Source organism: Periophthalmus magnuspinnatus, chromosome 21 (genome assembly GCF_009829125.3).
Source record: "Periophthalmus magnuspinnatus isolate fPerMag1 chromosome 21, fPerMag1.2.pri, whole genome shotgun sequence".
NCBI classification, from domain to species: Eukaryota; Metazoa; Chordata; class Actinopteri; order Gobiiformes; family Gobiidae; genus Periophthalmus; species Periophthalmus magnuspinnatus.
The window spans coordinates 6,350,774-6,372,630 of NC_047146.1; the positions used below are offsets into that span (position 1 = coordinate 6,350,774).

The 21,857-nt window shown below is 44.5% G+C and overlaps 1 protein-coding gene across 9 annotated transcripts in view; it reads left to right on the plus strand.

Moving 5' to 3' along the window:
• Positions 1-21,857, plus strand: part of caska (calcium/calmodulin-dependent serine protein kinase a) — a 160,292-nt gene that overhangs the window by 59,095 nt on the left and 79,340 nt on the right. For all 9 annotated transcript variants that reach the window (XM_033986390.2, XM_033986391.2, XM_033986393.2 and 6 more), the window contains exons 2-3: positions 5,789-5,901; positions 19,414-19,519. In XM_033986390.2, coding sequence (XP_033842281.1) covers positions 5,789-5,901; positions 19,414-19,519 — 219 coding nt within the window. The remainder of the gene's footprint in view (positions 1-5,788; positions 5,902-19,413; positions 19,520-21,857) is intronic.

Genomic DNA, 21,857 nt, shown 5'->3' on the forward strand with positions numbered 1-21,857 from the left:
TGAAACTACAGAGAGGTATCAAACACATCCTTCAAAAGTTCTGACAGTATTATGTCGCCATGACGATGGGCGGGTTTCAATTTGGTCAGTGAGGCAGATGTGACGGGCTGGAAATGACCGAAATGGAAACCTGGTTGCACCTCCCGAATACCCAGAAGACTTTGAGATTTGCGGTCAGATACTTGAGATCGTTATGAAAAAAAAAAAAGTTTGAATATCTCACATGTTTCTTATGCGGAGGTCTTATATAAACGGACATAGCTAACGTGCTAGCCGCCGCCGCCACGTGTTTTATGAGCATTTGATGAAAGAAGTTTAGGATAGTAATTAGTGTTGGAGGAATGTAGCGCCCCCTGGTGTGTTTTAAGACGCTGTTGAAAGCTGGAAAGTGTCTGAAGTCTTGGTAATCAGCCGGTAATCCGTGTGTGATCTGAAAAAAACGCGAATAGTTGGCACCGAATCTCATTTTTTGAAAAGAACTGAATCCGTTTTTTCTCATTTTTATACGTTTTTACACTGCGGAACCAACACAAGAATCATCTCAGAACCAGATTAGGCGACACAAGTGAGATATTTGAGCGCAGAAAAATACATTTGGGATCATAATAACAGTTAGTTTTTACGTTTTATTTCGATTATTCATACATTTCAAAGCGTAAACTCGCTCTCACTCTGAGTTTGAGTCGTTTTACACATCGGAGTCTCGGTCGTTTCTGTCTGTGATGAAATTGTAGATGTCCACATTGGCGTCTGTCATATAAATTAAACCGTAAACGAGTCTTTTGAACGGCTCTTTTCGGATTCGGATCCCCTAAAAGAGCCGAAAGTCCCGTCATAAAGAACCTACATGACTGATTCTAACTCCAGCTCCTGACCTCGGAGTCTAGACACTTGTTTCTAATCAGGAGCAGCTTTAGGGGGGTCACTTCACATCTGTTGCGATTTGGCCCATATTTTTTGGGTTATCGAGCAAACGTTGGCGAGACTCTGTATGGAAATAGCTCTTAATGTGTGAAGTGCCGCTCCAAGTCTCAACATGATGAATTTCTCATGTCACGGCCAAACTGAACTGAGTTAGAATGAAAATAAAAATGGAAAAGTCATAACACTGATTGCTCGAATGTAGATTTTTACTTTTACTTCGCCTCATTTGTGAGCATTTGTACTTTCTACTCCACTACATTTTTGAACGGAAGAGAAAAGTAAAAGTGTTTTTATTATAGTTTGAGAAAAGGCTGAGGGTTTATGTTTCGTTAATAATTTGAGCAAAACCAAAATATACAAATTAAATCAGCTGGAAAAACAATTGATTCAGTTGTTTCTGTCAAAATCACCACATTTGAAGCTTTATTAGATCTGAAAATCTGTGTGTAATACTTTTACTTTTTACTCTTAAAGTACATTTTAAACTTTTTATTTAAGTAGATTTTTTTCATGTGATACTTTTACTTGAGTTTTTTTTTTCCCTCTGGCACCTGTACTTTTAGCTCTGGTATCTGTATTTTTCCTCTGATAGCTGTACTTTTTGCTCTCGTATTTATACTTTTTGCTGTGGTATCTGTACTTTTTCCTCTGGTACCTGTACTTTTTGCTCCGATATCTGTACTTTTTGCTCTTGTATCTGTACTTTTTGCCCTTGTATCTGTACTTTTTCCTCTGGTATCTGTACTTTTTACTCCGGTATCTGTATTTTTTGCTCTGGTATCTGTACTTTTTGCTCTGGCATCTGTATTTTTCCTCTGATAGCTGTACTTTTTGCTCTCGTATTTATACTTTTTGCTGTGGTATCTGTACTTTTTGCTCTAGTATTTGTACTTTTACTTGTTCCAGGGCTGATTACCTTTAGCATAGTCCATATGATAAACTGAATAACACACTCAGACTTTGTTCTGTGCCAAACACCTTAAATCATCTCATTAATGTAAAGTTTGGCTGGACCTCCTCATTATGAGTCTGTGCTGCAGAGAAATACACACTGTCCAGTCCATAACCACTGTCCAGTCCATAACTACTGTCCATAACCACTGTCCAGTCCATAACCACTGTCCAGTACATGACCACTGTCCAGTCCATAACCACTGTCCAGTCCATAACCACTGTCCAGCCGTGCAGTGTCTTTGTACAAGTGAGACGCTGCATCATTTAAACAAGATTCTTTTGTTTTTCCCAAGGATGGATTTATGCAGATTTTTGTGTGTATTTGTGTGTATTTGTGTGTTTCTGTGTGTTTGCGTGTTTTCCTGTGTGTTCATGTGTGTTTGCGTGTGTGCTCCTGTGTGTTTATGCATGCTTATGTGTGTTTGTGTGTGTTCTTGTGTGCTCCTGTGCATTTGTGTTTGTTTGTGTGTTTTTGCGTGTGTTCCTGTGTGCTCGTGTGTGTTTGCGTGTGTGTTCCTATGTGTCTATGCATGTCTGTGTGTGTTTGTATGTTTGCTTGTGTTTTTGTGTGATTTTGCGTGTGTTCCTATGCATTTGTGTTCCTGCATTCCTGTGTGTTCCTGTGCGTTTCTGTATGTTCCTATGCATTCCTGCTTGTTCCTCCTGTGTGTTCCAGTGTGTTCCTGTGCGTATGTGTGTGTTCCTGCTCATCTCCGCGTGTTCCTGTGCACCCCTTTGCCTTCCGGTGCGTTCCCGTGCACTCCTTTGCGTTCCTGTGCGTTCCCGTGCGCTCCTTTGCGTTCCCGTGCGTTCCCGTGTGTGTGTTTCTTCCATGTTTTGGCTTGGCGCTGCCCTATCTCACTGCCCTGACACTAAGCAGCTTTTGCTTGATCACCATCTGTTCAGTGGTCTCCGTTTGTGCTCTGAAGATGGCTCGAGCTCCTCCTCTCCCACTCACACACTCACACACACACAAAAACACAAACACACACAGAGAAATACATACACTAATCCTATCTGCGGCTGTAGCCAGGGGTGCTGCCGTCTTTAGCTGTGAAGTGGGTGCACACACATTATGGTTATGTGGTGGTTGGCTCTAATTTGCTGTGGGATGGTAATTCACACTAAAGCTGCAGGTGATGTCTGTGTTGTGTTTATATTTAGTGTTGGGTTCCTCGCTGGGTTTTATGGGGTGCTTTTGAGCTGCAGAGATCCGCAAAGGAACTGGATGGAAAAAGCGTGGAACAGCCCCGTACCCTACGAGGAGCCGTTGACTTTTTATTGTTATTGTACATAAAATATAATGACTACAACTGCGCTTCAAAACACAGTGAACTCGCGACTGCACGACACAAACACAAGGCAAAGGAAAGGAAGTGTTAAAGGCGGGCTATGCAACTTTCCCGCAGCAAAGTTCGGCACCCGCTTGTCCCCGTGGAGATGTTATTACTTTACTCAGAATGTTCACGCAGTTTGGCATGAAACATATCGATCTCCGTGAAAATGAGCAGGTGATGTCAGCGAGATAAGTTAAAGGTCACATCTGCGGAGACGTTAGGCTGTAAAAAGAAATGGACTAAGTGGAGCCGAACGCTGTGGGCGACGTCTCACCCAGTCAAATGAAGCACATCGAGGCTAGAGCAGTTATAGCGGCGAATCCAAGATCCATAGTTCCATATTTGAAATTCCGAGCTAGAGTATCATAGCAACCAAAGAGCCAATAGGGAGAGAGTCTGTTGAAGCCCCTGCCCACTCAGCAACGTTGTCAATCAAACCTGTTGCTAATGCTAACCTGAGAGTTAATATGAACCGTAGACTGTTTATGTAAATGGACGTAGCTAACCTGCTAGCCGCCGCGTTCCAAATATGAAGTGAGCATGGGTGCGCTTCTGGCTCCGACTCACTTTACATTGAAAAACTGTCACCCCTCTCTGTCGTTTTGGTCTTAAATGTTCGTATTAACCCGCTCTACATGATCCTGGTGTTTTTTATTTCACTATTGTGTCTGTAAATCAAAATATGAACAATAACAACAGACAAATCCGGTGCGCTCTTTCCCTGACGTCGTTTCGGCTAGCGTTAGCAACAGGTTTGATTGACAGTGTCGCTTCTTGCTAAACCGGCGTTGCAGACAGGTTGGAGCGTTAACTTCAACAACCTCCCTCCAGATTGGCTCTTCGGTTGCTATGATACTCGTGGTCGGACTTCCAAATACGTAAATCGGGTCCGAACTCGCCGCTATAACCGCTCTGGCCTCGACGAGCTTCATTTGACTGGAGCTGAACGCTGTGGCTAACGTCGCACTCACTCAGTCCACTTCTTTACACAGTCTGTGCTGCCAACATATAAAACTCTTAAGACTTGTCCCTTTTGGATTTGATCGGCTCGGATTAGCTGTAAGCCATACCTCTTGTAGCGCTTTATTTCTGATCCATCTTTTGTTGTTTGGCTCTGACCTACGCTCCCCACACCTCAAATATTCTTCAGTTTTCCAAGCGCACATTTTGCTTTAGCGGAGCACGGGTCAGTTCAAACCCATTAGCCCCATGCGGTAGATGCAAAACGGTATCCTTCCTCTGTTTTCGCGTCGTCGTGACCTGCTAGTTTGCGGAGCCATACCCACCCCCCCACCCCCCAACCTCTACCGTCCCACCCCGTTTATCTCTCTCTGTGAACATGATAATAAACGCGCTCCGTCCTAAGAACCACGATGCGCTACTGTGTGTGAGCGTTTGTGAACTCCTCAACCTCCGAAATGAGAATCCGGGAGCAGCCGTGGCCTCTGTAAATGAAGCTGCTGCTACACAGAGGGGAGCGCTCCGAATGCGAGCACAGTCCCACGCGCTGACGTTGTGTGTACTCTGAGCTCATGCCTCCAAGGAACTATATCTTAACTTTAACTTTTAAGCTTTAAGTAGTTCAAGGAGGTGCTGCAGGGAGGAGAAGTGCCAGTGCGATGACTTGATATTTCAGGACTTTCACTGGCTCAGGGGCTATTGAGAAACTATTGTATTTCTAATTATCACATTAAGGACCATTTAAAGGGCACGTTTTACGCTATTTTCTGATTTGTGTTGTAATAAGTTCATCACAAACAGACCTGGAGTTGTGTTGTTTTTTTTTGTTTCATTCACACATGTTTAACACACAAACCCGGAATATTTAGGCTGAGTTCTTCTCTCTAACGGAAAACACTCTGTTGCACCTTGTGATGTCATCATGTGGCGATACAGGAAGTGCTTTATAGTATTTTTAAACTACATACGCCTTCAAATTTAGCATCATTTGGATCATTTCAGCCCTGGAACTGCTAATCTCTATTGAACTAAAAAAATAAAAGGAACTGTTAACTTGAAAACTACCACTTCATGACATCACAAGGTGGAACGGAGCATGTTGACGTTTGGAGATGCTACAGACTAATAATAAAGTGTTGCTCAAACGTGTGTGAATGAAACAAAACACAACTTCAGGTCTGTTTTTGAGGAGGTAACGGCTTTTTAACACGACTTAAAGCTCACAATCTTGTCCTTGTTGCGTCATCTGCTCGTCTCTAAGGAAGTGCGTTCTGTGTCGTTTTGTGGGAAAAGCGATAAACAATAATATCACCATGGGGACGGACAGGGCGGCGAACCCTCCAAGCAAAAAGTTCCAACCTTTAATGCCACATTGCAGATTTCACTCACTATAGTCCTCATTTAGCCTGACAGTAATCCAGGTTTTGTCTGTTTAACTCCGAGTTATTCAAATGCTACGTCAAATTCACGTCTCGCTTTGGACTTTTAAGCAGTTTTAATATGCCAAACCACCTTCCCCAATTGTGAGTAATTTAATTTTGATTTTGGGCCTCCTCACTCACATCCCAGTCTCATGCTAATCAAACATGTGCTGTTTCCTGTGTGTCCTGCAGGGGGCCGTTCAGCGTGGTGCGGCGATGTATCAACAGAGACACGGGACAGCAGTTTGCCGTCAAAATAGTGGACGTCGCCCAGTTTACCTCGAGCCCGGGACTCAGCACAGAGGGTGAGTTTGTGCTTCTGTTTCCACTGTTAGCTTTGCCTCGGCTAGTATTTACGCAGGGGCTATATATCACAAGACAGCGCGGCATCAAAGTACTTTTAAGTCTTTAATTTGTAGCTCTAAAAATAGTTAAATGTTAATATTACATTGAGTTATTTCTGTGTTTTCAATGAAGCTAGCGGTTGAGCATTTGTTTACCCGTTGCTATGGTGATGGCAGCAGAGCAGTGATATAGAAAGTGATTTAACCGTAGCCGGAACTACTTGTGCGTTATGTAGTACTAACCAGAGACTGTATAAAGAACTGGACTAAATGATCTCCAGTCAAAGGAAGCTAATCGAGGCTAGCGGTTATAGCGACCAATTTAGAGCCGACTTGCTTATTTGAAACTCTGGCCACGAGTATCATAGCAACCAAAGAGCCAATCTGGAGTGAGACTGTTGAAGGTAACGCCCCTTTCCACCCGCACCACTGGTTTAGCAGGGAGCAGGCGCTTAGCAACGCTGTCGATCAAACCTGTTGCTAACGCTACCAGCGAGAGCGACCTCAGGGAAAGAAGGCGCCTGATTTGTCTGTTTTTAATGTTCATATTTTGAATCACGGACAAAATAGCAAAATAAAAACACCTGGATCATGAAGAGCGGGTTAATACGGACATTTTAAGACCAAAATGACGAGCAGCAGTTACAGAGAGAGGGCGAACGTAAAGCCGGAAGCGCACCATTTTCTATTTGGAACGCGGCGGCTAGCACGTTAGCTATGTCCACTGATATAGACTGTATTACTTGTGTATTCATATTAACCATTGGAATTCTCACTGACCGTGGTATCAACAGTTTTAAGGCCAAATCCAAAATACCACAAAGATGTAATAAATTAAGTCGTAAGCTTATTGACATTCACTAGCTTCAACTTCCTCTTACAGGCGACATTTTGAGGACTTTTGCCCATTCAAAAGATAGAATATTTAGTTGTGGAGTGTTTAATTCTGAAATCAATGGGGAAAATTAGTGAGTAATTGTTGCAGAAGTACTGATGGGGTTAAACAGAAAGTACTCCCTGCAGTTAAACGTTCAGATAGTCTCTGACCCAACTCGTTATCATTCACTTCCTGCCACAAGTATTCCCCCTTTGTCTGAAGCCTAATCTCAAGAGCTTTTATTAATCGTGTTATCTGTGAAATGTTTGGAGGATGTTGGCACTCAGGACTGAACTATAAGTGTTTCTGATCAAATCTTCCTCTTTTGTATTCTCATAAGAAACAGCTGACATTTCATTTTAATAGTGTTGTGCCGTTCACCTCTGATCTTTTAAATAGTTTATAATAATCTTTCACATTTCATCCCTGTACAATGCTTTTCTTTTTAATCTTGAGCGACAATAAGCCGCTCACGTCTTGTTCTTACAGTTTACTTTTGTCAAAATTACGGTTTAACATAGACTTACATGTGTCCAAACCATAGACTAGTTATATAAATGGACATAGCTAACCCGCTAGCCGTGGCGTTCCAAACAGGAAGTGATCACGGGCGCGCTTCCGACTCCATCGACTCTAAATGTTCGTAGTAACCTGCTCTACATGATCCCGGTCCTTTTATTTCACTATTTTGTCAGTTATTCAAGTGATTCATTGGTTTCAGAATTAACAATCCAGAACTAAATATATTATTCTATCTTCTGAATGGTCAAAAGTCCTCAAAATGTCGCCTGTTAGAGGAAGTTGAAACCTGTGAATGTCAATAAGCTTTCGACTTATAGATAGATTTGGAATTAAAACTGTTTATACCATGGTCAGTGAGAATTCCAGTGGTGAACATGAATACACAAGTAATGCAGTCTATATCACTGGACATAGCTAACCTGCTAGCCGCCGCCGTGTTCCAAACAGGAAGTGATCATGGGCGCACTTCCGGCTCCATCGATTCGAAAAACTGTAGCCCACCCTCTCTCCTATTCCGCTATTGTGTCCGTAAATCAATATATGAACATTAATAACAGACAAATCAGGCGTCTTTTTTCCCCGAGGTCGCTCCTGTTAGCGTTAGCAACAGGTTTGATTGACAGCGTTGCTAAGCGTCCACTCCCTGCTAAACCAGCATTGCAGGCGGGAAGGAGCGTTACCTTCAACAGCCTCGCTCCGGATTGGCTCTTCGGTTGCTATGATGCTCACGCTCAGAATTAAAAAATATATAACTCGGCTCCAAATTAGCCGCTATAACTGCTAGCCTCGACGAGCTTCATTCAACTGGAACCGAACACTCGCTCAGTCCACTTCTTTTACAGTCTAGGACCAGAATAAATATAAGACGCATGGACTAGTTTACGCCCACGAACCACTACGGAACCTTAGTATCGAAATCGAGTTTGAAATTTTAGCATCGCGCCAACACTATGAGCAAAGCGACCTTTTCAACGTCACGCTCTACGCCGTCAAACTTCCACGTGTTTCTACGACAGCTTGAGATGTCGAGATCACTCCGAACGCGCGAAGCTCATTAGAAACACGACGTCTTCACGCTCACCCTAAGAACGCTTTCTTTTCAACGAATTTTTGGCGCAATAAAAACATCTGCACTTGAATAAACGCCATACGGTGGAACATTCTAATCAAACCAATAACATCTTTTAACTGTATTTCGCTTGTGGATCTAATGGGATCAGCAGCAACTTACTCACTGTCAACATCTTTAATTCAATCCATCTCGTTCTGCTGATTATTGAGAGATGAAGAGCCGGTCTAGACAGAGCGCGGTTCCTTTACCGATGCTACAGAAACAAACGCCCCCAGTGTAATTAAAGCCAGCGCAATAAAAGTAAAATATATCAGAGCAATGAGAGGAGCGTTTGTTTAATGGGCCTGGTGAGCATATTCACTTGATCTCATATAGCTCCACATTTTATTGCTTGTCTTGTAAATGGCCTTAATCGTGACTATATCTGTGATTAGAATTGCTGGGTATAATTTAACCAAGAAAAAAAAAAAATCAATTTAAGATTTAACACTATTTTAACGTTGCTTCGTTTAGCTAAAGTGCTAATATGTGGTGCACAGAACACTGCAGGCTCGGTTTAATAAATAACTTCACTGATCAAACAGCCCGGAGTCAAACACAGGGTTACGACCGCACCTGGAGAGTTTCCATCGTGATTAGAGCTGGACCGTTTTTTTTTGTTTCCATATGAGTACTCAAACGATACCCACGTTTTGATATTTGTGTGTGTTTTTTGTAAGTGTAAATTAATGGAAAATGTTTTAAACCCTTGACTTACAAACATAGACTGTATAAAGATCCACAGCGTTCAGCTCCATTCAAATGAAGCTTGACGAGGCTAGCAGTTATAGCGGCTAATTTGGAGGTGGGTTCGATATTTGGAAGTCCGACCGCGAGTATCATGTTCATATCTTGGGTTACAGGCACAATAGCGAAATAAAAACCCCAGGATCATGTAGAGCGGGTTAATATGAGCATTTTAAGACCAAAATGATGAGTCTGACAGCAGCAGTTACAGAGAGAGGGGTCACAGTTTTTCAATAGAAAGTGAATTGGAGCCAGAGTCAGTGGAGTCAGAAGCGCGCACATGATCACTTCCTGTTTTTACCGCGGCGGTTAGCAGGTTAGCTACGTCCATTTATATACACAGTCTATGTTTGTTACTCAGAAAACAGTCACTTTTCTAAACGAAACACTTTACAAAATACATTTTCAGATTTTTGTTCCCATCACTGGTCATACTGAGGTACATTCTCTGCAAAACAGTAACCATGGAAACAAGCAGGTGGCAGAAAAATGACATAATGCACTTTGAGGTCTTATCACAAAAGCCATTACATCAGTGTGTAAAGATGACAAACCTCTGATCTCCATTAAATGTGTTCACTTGAGTTTTATTAGTGTCCACCTCCCTCCTCATTTACCCCGCCTCCCACAGTCACTCCCTCCTTCACTCTCTCACTCCATCCCTCTCTGCATTGCTCACATCCTCCTCCCTCCATCTTTCTCTTCATCCCTCACATCCTCCTCTCTCCCCCTCCCTCCTTCTCTCCCTTCTCCCTCCCTCTCTTCATCTGTCACATCCTCCTGCCTCCTTTCTCTCCCTCCCCCTCTATCACTCACATCGTCCTCCCTCCTCACTCCCTCTGTCCATCTCTCTCATCGTCCTCCCTCCCTCTCTCCATCTCTCACATCCTCCTCCCTCCCTCCCTCCCTCTCTCTCTCCATCTCTCACATCCTCCACCCTCCCTCCCTCTCTCCCTCCCATCTCTCACATCCACCTCCCTCCCTCTTTCCATCTTTCACATCCTCCTCCTCCCTCCTCCCTCCCACCTCCCTCCCTCTTTCCATCTCACATCCTCCTCCCTCTTTCCATCTCTCACATCCTCCCTCCCTCCCTCTCTCCCTCCATCTCCCTCATCCTCTGTTTCCCTGTGGACCTCGACCGGCTTCTCTCATTGTACATTTGTTTTGGTGTTGCACCTTTTGTCAGCCGCAGAAAGCCGAGCAGTTTCAGTTGAGTGGGCAGCTGTAACACTACGGCGCCATAATAAAAGCGGCGTGCACACGGCGCCCGGGTGGAGGGCGAGGGGCGAGGGGAGAAGTGGGTCAAACGCTCGGTGTGCTGGCAGTGGACTGGCCGACAGGAGCGTGATACAAAGACGGACACGACCCAGAGATGTGATGAATAGGTCAGGACTCAGAGGGGAGGGGCCACATCTATCAGCATCATTCAAAAGGCCAGTGCATTATGGGAAAACACACACAACATGTGATAACTACAGACGTCCAGCATAACATTATGACCACCTGTCAAACATGCATCAGCATTTGTGTTTATGATGAAACCTTTAACACAGCGAGCTGTAAAGCTGCACTATGGAACTTTTCTGGTAGAGGTTCTTCCACCTGAGCCTCTCCACTGATATGTTTGATGTGTGAACATTTTTTTAATAAGTTTGGGTTTCCCTGATCCACATTTGACCTTTCTGTCCTTCCCCTAATATTATCAGGTTTGACTTCACACTCCATTCACTCACTCGTGTTTTCTCCGGGCCCGTTCGTGTGTTTTCTCCAGGCTCGTTTGTGTGTTTTCTCCAGGCTCGTTTGTGTGTTTTCTTGGGCTCTGATCTCTCCTGTGGTTTGTGGCTTTGGCTGTAGACTCTGCTCTGTCTGTGTGAGCCTCTTACATTAGCTCAGTGCTAATATCAGTTAGCGTGATGTGGAGAACCAGCAGGAGGAGCAGGACCACTGCAGAGAACACATCTGTCGGCCCCATGCTCCTCCTCTGGCTTTAGGGCTGCGCCTCCTCTGGCTTTAGGGCTACTCCTCCTCTGGCTTTAGGGCTGCTCCTCCTCTGGCTTTAGGGCTGCTCCTCTTCTGGCTTTAGGGCTGCTCTTCCTCTGGCTTTAGGGCTGCTCCTCCTCTGGCTTTAGGGCTGCTCTCTCTCTGGCTTTAGGGCTGCTCCTCCTCTGGCTTTAGGGCTGCTCCTCCTCTGGCTTTAGGGCTGCTCCTCTTCTGGCTTTAGGGCTGCTCCTCCTCTGGCTTTAGGGCTGCTGCTCCTCTGGCTTTAGGGCTGCTGCTCCTCTGGCTTTAGGGCTGCTCCTCCTCTGGCTTTAGGGCTGCTCCTCTTCTGGCTTTAGGGCTGCTCCTCCTCTGGCTTTAGGGCTGCTGCTCCTCTGGCTTTAGGGCTGCTGCTCCTCTGGCTTTAGGGCTGCTCCTCCTCTGGCTTTAGGGCTGCTCCTCCTCTGGCTTTAGGGCTGCTCCTCTTCTGGCTTTAGGGCTGCTCCTCCTCTGGCTTTAGGGCTGCTCCTCCTCTGGCTTTAGGGCTGCTGCTCCTCTGGCTTTAGGGCTGCTGCTCCTCTGGCTTTAGGGCTGCTGCTCCTCTGGCTTTAGGGCTCCTCCTCCTCTGGCTTTAGGGCTGCTCCTCCTCTGGCTTTAGGGCTGCTCCTCCTCTGGCTTTAGGGCTGCTCCTCCTCTGGCTTTAGGTCCTCGTTTGTCTGATAAGAAAAAGCTGTGTTCAAGTGTGGGCAGTGCTAATGTTTGTATATCACACATATTAATCAGAGATGCACCCATATGGTACTGGGACCGGATATCGGCTTCCAAAAATCGGTTCAGTCGATATCCTGGTTGGACATTTAAATCGATGTGATAAGACGATTCGGGTTAAGCAGGAATCGCATTCAGTTCAGTGGTGAATTTGGGAAAGTTTTGCCGCTAAAATGTGATATGAAGTAGATCGGTTCTGTGTTCATAGGTCGTGATAATCTCTATATCGATACGATGGCTAGAACAATATGTTTTCGGGCTCCGTATTCATCGTGTGTGTAATTTCTTTGCAAAAATAGGGAGATTTGGGGTATTTTTGTTGTAATAAATAGATTTGAGCTGTAAAAAGTTGAATAAGTGACTTCTATGGCTAGTTATTGGTTAATCTGTTGCAGCTCGGGCCTTTTAATGCTACTGTTTATTTAAAAAAATGGTTTACTTTGGCTATTTCAGTTGGATAAAACAGTTTCATTATTATCGTTTATCGCAATATCTGTCTGTAGCCACATACCGAGCTTCAAAATGTTTTACCGTGACGGGCCTAACAAGGAGTCAGACTTTATAACAGCTCTGTAGTCCAAGTACAAAACGTATTTACTGTCAAGATCTGCTGCCCCATGCAACGTAATACCACCCCAAAGACCAACAATATATCGCTATAGACAAATAGTGTGTGTAGCATCATTAAAAACAGATACACGGCAAAATGAAGCAATAATAAGCCAAAGAAGTTATGTATTCTACCCGCTAGAGCTCAAATATTACCCAAATACATAAAAAATTGCAAAAATGTCCCTACTTTTGCAAAGAAGATAAATATTGACCCTAAAATATTAATACACAACTAAAATTATTAAAGTAATTCCTGTTATTTCTGACCTTTTTCCATAATTTTCTAATGTTTTAAAACTAATTCCAACAAAACTTCATGAGTGACTTCCATTATGTGATAATTGATAATGGGCCACAGTGTTCTGGAAAAGAGATCACAGTTACAACACTTTCACTGTTTCCAAATTCATGTGTCAGATTTATTCAAAGGTATTTTGCGTATTATTGTATTAGCCTAATGCTCTCACGGACCGCTCTGTTCTACTGCAGCAATTAGCTACTTATAAAACGGAAATATTTACACCAACAATATGAATTCTGCCAAAAGTACACGCAGAAGTTCTGAGAAATAGCATAAAAATGGCACTGGCGCTTGTCACGATAGCAAAATCTAACGTTTGAGATACATCGCTGAAGTAAATATACACGATAAACGATAATATTGAAACTCATTTATGCCTCTGACACAAAAACCTAAGCGGATTTAAACCACAGACGCCACAATATTGTTAAAAATCATGAGCTGCAATAAATAAACAGCAGAATGAAACACTTTAGTCGTTAGTTTGCATCTGTAATGAGACAGACGCTATTAATTCAGACTTTTACAGCTCAAATATTGCTAAAAAAACAACCAAAGTTCCCAGTAGAGCAAAGAAAAAGTACACACCATAAATATTGACCCCCCAAAAATATTGTTCCATCTTTTATGTATTGAACGGTAAGTCGATATAGTGATTATCATGACAGGCCTACACTGATGAGACCTGCACATAGACTGTATATGTAAATGGACAGAGCTAACCTGCTAGCCGCCACGTTCCAAACAGGAAGTGTGTCCCTTCTCTCTGTAACTGCTGCTGTCATTCTCGTTATTTTGGTCTTAAAATGTTCGTATTAACCCGCTCTACGTGATCCTGGGGTTTTTATTTCACTATTGTGTCTGTAAGTCAAGATATGAACATTAATAACCGACGAATCAGGTGCCTAGCGTTAGCAACAGGTTTGATTGACAGCGTTGCTAAGCTGGAATGGACGTTACCTTCATCAGCCTCGCTCCTGATTGGCTCTTTGGTTGCTATGATACTCGCAGTCGGAATTCCAAATATGAAACTCGCCTCCAAATCCGCCGCTATAACCACGATCCTCGATGAGCTTCATTTGACTGGAGCCGAACGCTGCGGGTGACGTCACACTCGCTCAGCCCGCGTCTTTACACAGTCCGCGGAGCCGTTTTAATCCCGTGCGAGCTGCGAGGCGGCCGCCATGCGCCTCGCGATGTGGTGTAAATAAACAGATGGAAAGCGACGTATTTGGCACAAACTCAGTAAACGTATTATGAACAGAAATAGACGCCTGGATTCCCCTCAGCAGTGTCATGTCGTGTGCTTTAATGAGCCAAATGGATTCTATAAACACTTTTACCTCTGCCAAGGACACTGGGCCTTGTTTGTGCGGTTCTGGTTTTACAAAAAAAAAAAAAAAATCTAAATAAAAGCATTACATTTAAAGCTGTAATCTGTTAAAACATCTACATACCAAATAACTCATTGATACCAGAGCTAAAATGGAAGCTCATCGTTTCACACTTAACAAGGCCACAGTTTGGAGAGGAAGGCACGAAGCGATTAAATACAAATTACTCAAATTACACTCAACCCAGAAGTGAGTCCAGCTGTTTTCTTACAAGCTAACAAACAAACAACAAACCTTCCCATCACGCATCGCGCTTTCATCCACTTTTGCGCCGACGTTTTATGGTCTTCCTTATTAATCATCGTAAATTATCATAGATTCTCACTTTTGGTAGTATCTCGATGTGATACAGTTCAGTTTTGTTCATGTTCTAATGCTGTTACCTCATCACAAAACAGACCTGGAGTTGTGTTTTTGTCCCATTCACACGCGTTTGAGTAACCCTTTATTATTAGTTTGCGCATCTCCAAAGCTCAAAATGCTCCATTCCACCTTGTGATGTCATCAAGTGGTAGTTTTCAAGCCAATCAGAACTTTAATCGCCATTGTCAGTGAGCACAACTTCACAAACTAGGAACTTTCTTCGGTGATAAAGTGCAACATAAAACACTGAATAATAATAACAAAATAAAAAAGTAGGAATATAGCGATTATAAATACAAATAAGGGCGTGCATAAAGTTAAAAATAAAATGGTTATAGAGGTAGATAAATACAACAACATCAGAACAACAGTGCAAACAGCTACATTTTGACATTTAGTTCAGTAGATATTGGTATTTCCAGGGCTCAAATCATCCAAAATTATTCCAACGACGCTGTACAGAGGTTAAAATCACAATGGAGCACTTCCTGTATTACCAGATGACATCACAAGGTGGAACAGAGTGTTTTCCGTTCCGATACGTTGATATTCCGATACTTTTCCGCACCTCTCGCCTCCTCAGACCGGGGCGTTAAAAGCACCAGTCTCAGCAGATGACATTAAACGCCGCTCTCTACAATACCCTTAAGGTAGCCACTTATCCTGGCTTTAGCGGCGTTAGCTTATGCTGTAGCCGGCCCCTGCTCCATACGAGTCCTCCGAGGATTAGCGTTATGTTAGCGAGACGGCTCCGAGCGGCACAATGAGGCGCGCGGTTTCTACTGTAAGCTTAATTAAATGTCATTGGAGACAAAGCAGAACAACACCTCAGTAACTCGACGCGTGGCTGTGTGCAGAGCGTCGTAATTATGAACCGACTGTGGTCTATAGCATCATGGAAACGTGCAGTTCTGAGTGTGTGTGTGTGTGTGTGTGTGTGTGTGCGCGCTCAACGTTGACCCAACACATGCTTATAGTGGGCGGAAACAAGTCTATTTACATTTAAATTGGATATATATATGACTCATTCTGCAGACAAATGATGGGAACTTGTCACCCTTGGGTCGTATTTAAACAAGAAAACAAGCTAACTGAAATGTTTTGACATCTGACTTCATTTTAACAAGCTACTCTTTTATAATAATGTGGCAGCAGATGCACAAAATCATTGTAGAGAAAAAGCTAATTGTTTATTAGGCTGATGTTACCACTGACTGTATAAAGATGTGGACTGAGCGAGCGCGACGTCACCCGCAGCGTTCAGCTCCAGTCAAATGAAGCTAATCGAGGCTAGTGGTTATAGCGGCGAATTTTGAAGAAGATTTCCACAGACCGCGGGTGTCATAGCAACCAAAGAGCCAATCCGGAGCGAGGCTGTTGAAGGTAACGCCCCTTTCTCCACCACACCGCCGGTTTAGCAGGGAGTGAGCGCTTAGCAACACTGTCAATCAAACCTGTTGCTAACGCTAGGGGGAGCAACCTCAGGGAAAGAAGGCGCCTGATTTTATGCTGTCGTCGCCGATAGAGCGCGGTTGCGGATTTTTCATTACCGTAACTCCGCAACCAGTTGTGCTCTCATGTAAATTCAAACGGCGTCTCAAAGCAGAGGCATGAGGCTACTTAAATATTTTATTGTCATTACGGTAATGTGCCTCCGTTGTCCCTCAGAGGTGACGAATCAGAGCACAGGTGCCGTGGGGATTTTTCCAGTCAGTTATTCAATGCGTCAAAGAAAAAATACGAACGGATGTGTTAAATAGAGGCAGTTGTGTGAAAAAGTGCAGTACATTCTGATACTTCCTTTAACATGATTTTTATGGCTCAAAAAGGATAAAAGTCTAGGCGAGCTATACTGGTCGATAATGTGCTCAGTCCTTAAAGGGTTAATGTTCTGACTGCGGGTGTCATAGCAACCAAAGAGCCAATCCGGAGCGAGGCTGTTGAAGGTAACGTCCCTTTCTGCCTGCAACACTGGTTTAGCACAGGGCAGGAGCTTAGCAACACTGTCAATCAAACCTGTTGCTAACGCTAGTAGGAGGCGCCTGATTTGTCTGTTATTAATGTTCGTATCTTGATTTACAGACGCAAAAGTGAAATAAAAACCCCAGGATCATGTAGAGCGGGGAGAGAGGGGACACAGTTTTTCAATAGAAAGCGAATTGCGAAGTGCGCCCATGATCACTTCCTGTTTGGAGCATGGCGGCTAGCAGGTTAGCTACATTCATTTATATATACAGTCTATGGTTGTTACCAAAATGACTACGCAACGCTGCCAAATACAACGAGTGTCACTGAATAAGAAAATAAAACTGGAGAAGGAAGTGCGTACGTCACAGTGAGCGTGTCCCGGTGGTGGTTAAATGGCGTCTTGAAAATAGTCGATTAAAGATTAAACTCAAACATGAATCACTCCAAAAACAACTTCAGAGGCTCAATGAGAAGAAACGCCAAAAATACGGTTAAAACATTGGAAAAGTTCAGTTTGCAGAATAGATCTAATTAAAATTTTTGGCGTATACAGCTTATCCACGGATTTCAGAGTGATGAAGGATTTTGCCCGTTGTTGCCGTAGCAATGAATAATTCAAAACAAACCAAACATCCAAACCAAAAGTCCTCAAAATGTCACCTCTAACAGGAAACTGAAGCTTATGATGAATACTTTCCCTGATTTGATTAGTGAAAAGGCTAAAAGTAAACCGGTATTATCAATCTTATCAGGCCCATTAGTGTTTCTTTGGGTATTTCCTCGCTCGTACTGAATTCATAACAGCTCCACGTCTGAAGCTTGGGAAATGAGCCCGTCTTAATGTTAATTGGACTTCCTGTTTGGCTGGCAGCGCTCTGTCTGTCATCTCTCCCCTGCGGCTCCTCCCAACGTCTGGACCACATCGCTCGTTTTAGCTTCACCACCAGCTACGTAAACCTCCTCTTCATTAGCAACTTATTTAAAGAGGCCGACGCTCCCTCGCAGGCCCCGAAATGTAACCGATATATAAAAAGATTGGCGTTTTTTGCGTGTCTATTTGCATTACACGGCGTCCCACCCTGATGGATGTGGGTTCCCGTCAGGGCAGTTCTCAGCAGTGCGACCTCCCGATCCGACTCGGGAGCGGCGGGAGCTAAGCCGAACGCAGCGCCGGGGATCATCGGAAATGTTGAGACGTGCCGGAGAGAGAGCTGGAGGGTTCAAGAGCCGATCCGAGAGGGAAGAGCTGTGAGGAGAATTACCTGCTATGGCGGATTTGTTTGGGATCAGCTGGAATGAACTAGGACCTAATGACTCCACTGGTCAGATCCCGTCGGAAAACCTCCAGGAATTCAGCAAATCTGTATATTTCACTGTTTTATTTCTAGCGGCGGAAGGTAACGCGGTACAAGTAGTGAAGTGCTGTGCTTAAGCAGAATTTTGAAGTATCTGCACTTTACTTAAACTCGTATTACGCACTTATTTGTCGTATCGAAGGAAAAATAAGGACGGACAGAGTTGTAAAATAGAGGTGTTTGTGTAAAAAAAGGGCAAAAGTACATGCAGATACCTCCTTTAACATGATTATAACGGCTAAAAAAAGATAATAAAAACGTTTAGGCGCGCTATAATGGACTGTAATGTGCTCAGTCCTTAAAGAGTTTAGTACATTTGACATTGGATTTTACAGTTTTAGTTTTACTTCCTTACATTTGAGAGCAGACGTTACAGCTCCAGGTCTTCTGCTCGTTCCCTTTTAGTATCCATGCTGTTTTTTGTGTGTTGTTTTCCTGCCTGGCCAATCCTGTGTCTCACCTGCAGCCACCTCCCTAATTTAAGGAGGTTGTCCACATCTACACGGGGCTGCGGTTCGTTGTGTCCCGTCGGCCATTTTGTCTCTGTGTCTCATTTAATCGTTAGTGTTTAACTTTAGCCGTGTCCCAATTCAACGGCTGCACCTTTGGAAAGGCCCGGTCGATGAAGGGCGCTCCTCTGTGGACAGACGTACGCTTACGATACGTCGCTTACATTACGTTGGCTAGTAACCGTGACGTCTGCTGTTTGTTTAGTAGATTATTTCATGTGATACTTTTTACTTGAGCAACTTTTTGCCTCTGTATTTTACGTTTTACTTTACCCACCACTGGTTATTTTAACGAGTCATTACTTTGTGAAGCAAACAGCCTCGTCGCTCCCTTTGACAGACAAATACTGTTTCTTTACCGTGCCATACTCAGACTTTAGCCGTACTCGGACTTTAGCCGTACTCGGACTTCAGCCGCACTCAGGGCCAGTTTTGTTGGGGCCAGTTTTCTCTCACAGACTGAGGTTGTATCTATAGGTCTACTCTTACTTCAGCCGCACTCAGACTTCAGCCGTACCCAGACTTCAGCCGTACTCAGACTTCAGCCGTACTCAGACTTCAGCCGTACTCAGACTTCAGCCGTACTCAGACTTCACCCGTACCCAGACTTCACCCGTACTCAGACTTCAGCCGTACTCAGACTTCAGCCGTACCCAGACTTCAGCCGCACCCAGACTTCAGCCGCACCCAGACTTCAGCCGCACCCAGACTTCAGCCGCACCCAGACTTCAGCCGCACTCAGACTTCAGCCGCACTCAGACTTCAGCCGCACTCAGGGCCAGTTTTGTTGGGGCCAGTTTTCTCTCACAGACTGAGGTTGTATCTATAGCTCTACTCTTACTTCAGCCGTACTCAGACTTCAGCCGTACCCAGACTTCACCCGTACTCAGACTTCAGCCGAACCCAGACTTCAGTCGTACTCGGGCCCAGTTTTGTCTCACTGCGTTTTTTTCTCTGTGTGTTTTCCAGATTTGAAGAGGGAGGCGAGCATCTGTCACATGCTCAAACACCCGCACATCGTGGAGCTGCTGGAGACCTACAGCTCAGACGGGATGCTTTATATGGTCTTTGAGTTGTAAGTGCATCGCCAGCCCCCATGTGTGCACCACCAGCCCCCATGTCTGCACCACCAGCCCCCATGTCTGCACCACCAGCCCCATGTATGCACCACCAGCCCCCATGTGTGCACCACCATCCCCATGTGTCTTCCACCAGTCCCACGTGTGTACCACCAGCCACATGTGTGTACCACCAGCCCTATGCGCCCCCACCCCCATACACCACCTGCCCCATGCACCACCATCCCTACGTCTGCACCCCCAGCCCCACGTGTGCACCTTTACCGTACGAATCCCCAGCCCCATGCACCCCCAGACTCATGTGTGCACCTCCTGCCCCATGCACCACCAGCCACACGTCTGCACCCCCAGCCCCGCATGTGCACCCTAACCCCATGCACCACCATCCCCACGTGTGCGCTCCCAGCCCCCCCGCGTGAACCCCCCCGCCCCACACACCCTCCGCCCCCTGTGTGGATCCAGTCTGTGATATCAGGGTGTCAGCGGTGGGCGTCAGAAAAAAGCCTGTGAATCTGGTTGAAGCCGAAGAAAAACCAGCGGATGTGGGTTTGATGCCCGAGGTGTTTTATATAATCCAGGGGGACGCTTGGGGGTGGGGTGAGAAAGCGTGCACGCCGCTCCAGTGCGCACGTGACTCGTATGAATAGATAAGATATGAGATTTCGCACTTAGGCCAACCCCCATCCTCATCCTCAGCCTGTGTATCTGCAGTGCTTTTCCGTATCCAGTTTTTTGATCAGCTAATTCGCTTATCGCCGGCGTAGTTAACACAACTTAACGTAAATGCTAAGAAGACGCTTTCGGCAGAGTACCCGAGAGATTTTCGAAGCAAAAAAAATCCAAGTGCGGCTGCTCAGGTAGAAGTGAAGAGCCTCGGAGCGTGTCCTTCGTAAATGCACTCGTGTGTCTGTTTGAGCCGCTGCTTGATAATGAAGGTGGTTAAGTGTATGATCTGATGGAGCAGTAGATAATGGAGCCTACATTAGCGCAGGGTTTAATTGGAGCATTGAAGAAAGCTACGCTAATTGGCCTAACAATTAGCGCAAATTGAAGTGTGAATTTGAAGGGAAAAAAAAGACATGATGTGGTCGACAAGGGAGCCAGCCTCACTGCGTTAGGAAAGCAATCAGCGTTTTCAGTTTTAGCTCGCTTTATGTATCTGCCAATGCCCAATATCTACTTCAAGTTCTATGTATATCGCTGAAGTAAATACAGACGAAGAGCAGATTTAAACCACAGAAACTATTCTAAATCTACAATTTTGCTCAAATGAAACACTTTAGTCATTAGTTTGCATCCGTAATGAGTCATCGACGTTATTAATTCAACCTTTCACGGCTTAAATCTTATCATATAGTCAAAAAAAGAACCCAAAATGGCCCAGTAGTGCAGAGAAAAAGTACTTTCATATACTGAATGATAAGTGGATATAGTGATTATCATGACAGGCCTAATTTATACCATCTAGTACAGGTTCTGAATTAATTAGCTCCCTTACAAAATGATTATGTCACTCGTGAAAGAGGCTGCAGCCGACACACACAGGGCTGGTTGCTAAGGACACTAACCATGTCTTTTCAGTCCATCTGCTGCGAGCTACTGAGCGCGTGCAGACTCCCCGAGACACTACTCCTCTGGCTCTTAACCAGCCTGCATCACTGTCACTGTGAGAGCTCCGTCTTTACCAGAAATGACTCCCCCATAGCCCGTATAAAGAAGTGGACTAAGTGAGTGAGCTTAACAACGCTGTCAATCAAACCTGACGCTGATGCTTGTGGGAGCGACCTCGGGGAAAGGAGGCGCCTGATTTATGTGTTATTAATGTTCATATCTTGATTTACAGATGCAATAGTGAAATAAAAAACCCCAGGATCGTGTAGAGCGGGTTAATACGAACGTTTAAGAGCAAAATGACGAGTCTGACAGCAGCAGGTACAGAGAGAGGAGCCACGGTTTTTCAATGTAAAGTGAATTGGAGCCGGAAGTGCGCACATGATCACTTTCTGTTTGGAACACAGCGGCTAGCAGGTTAGATATGTCCATTTATATATACAGACAGGGGGCACTATTTAGGGGTCATGCCATTTTCAGTGGTGTCTAAATGTCCAGTTGGTGAAAAAGTAGTGCACTCAAAACATTTCCCACAATGCACCTTCAAAAGTAATGAGCATCAGTGGCATAGCTGCTGTCAGACTCGTCATTTCGGTCTTAAAATGTTCGTATTAACCCGCTCTACATGATCCTCGTGTTTTTATTTCACTTTTGTGTCTGTAAATCAAGATCTGAACATTAATAACAGACAAATCAGGCGCCTTTTCCCCTGAGGTCTCTCCT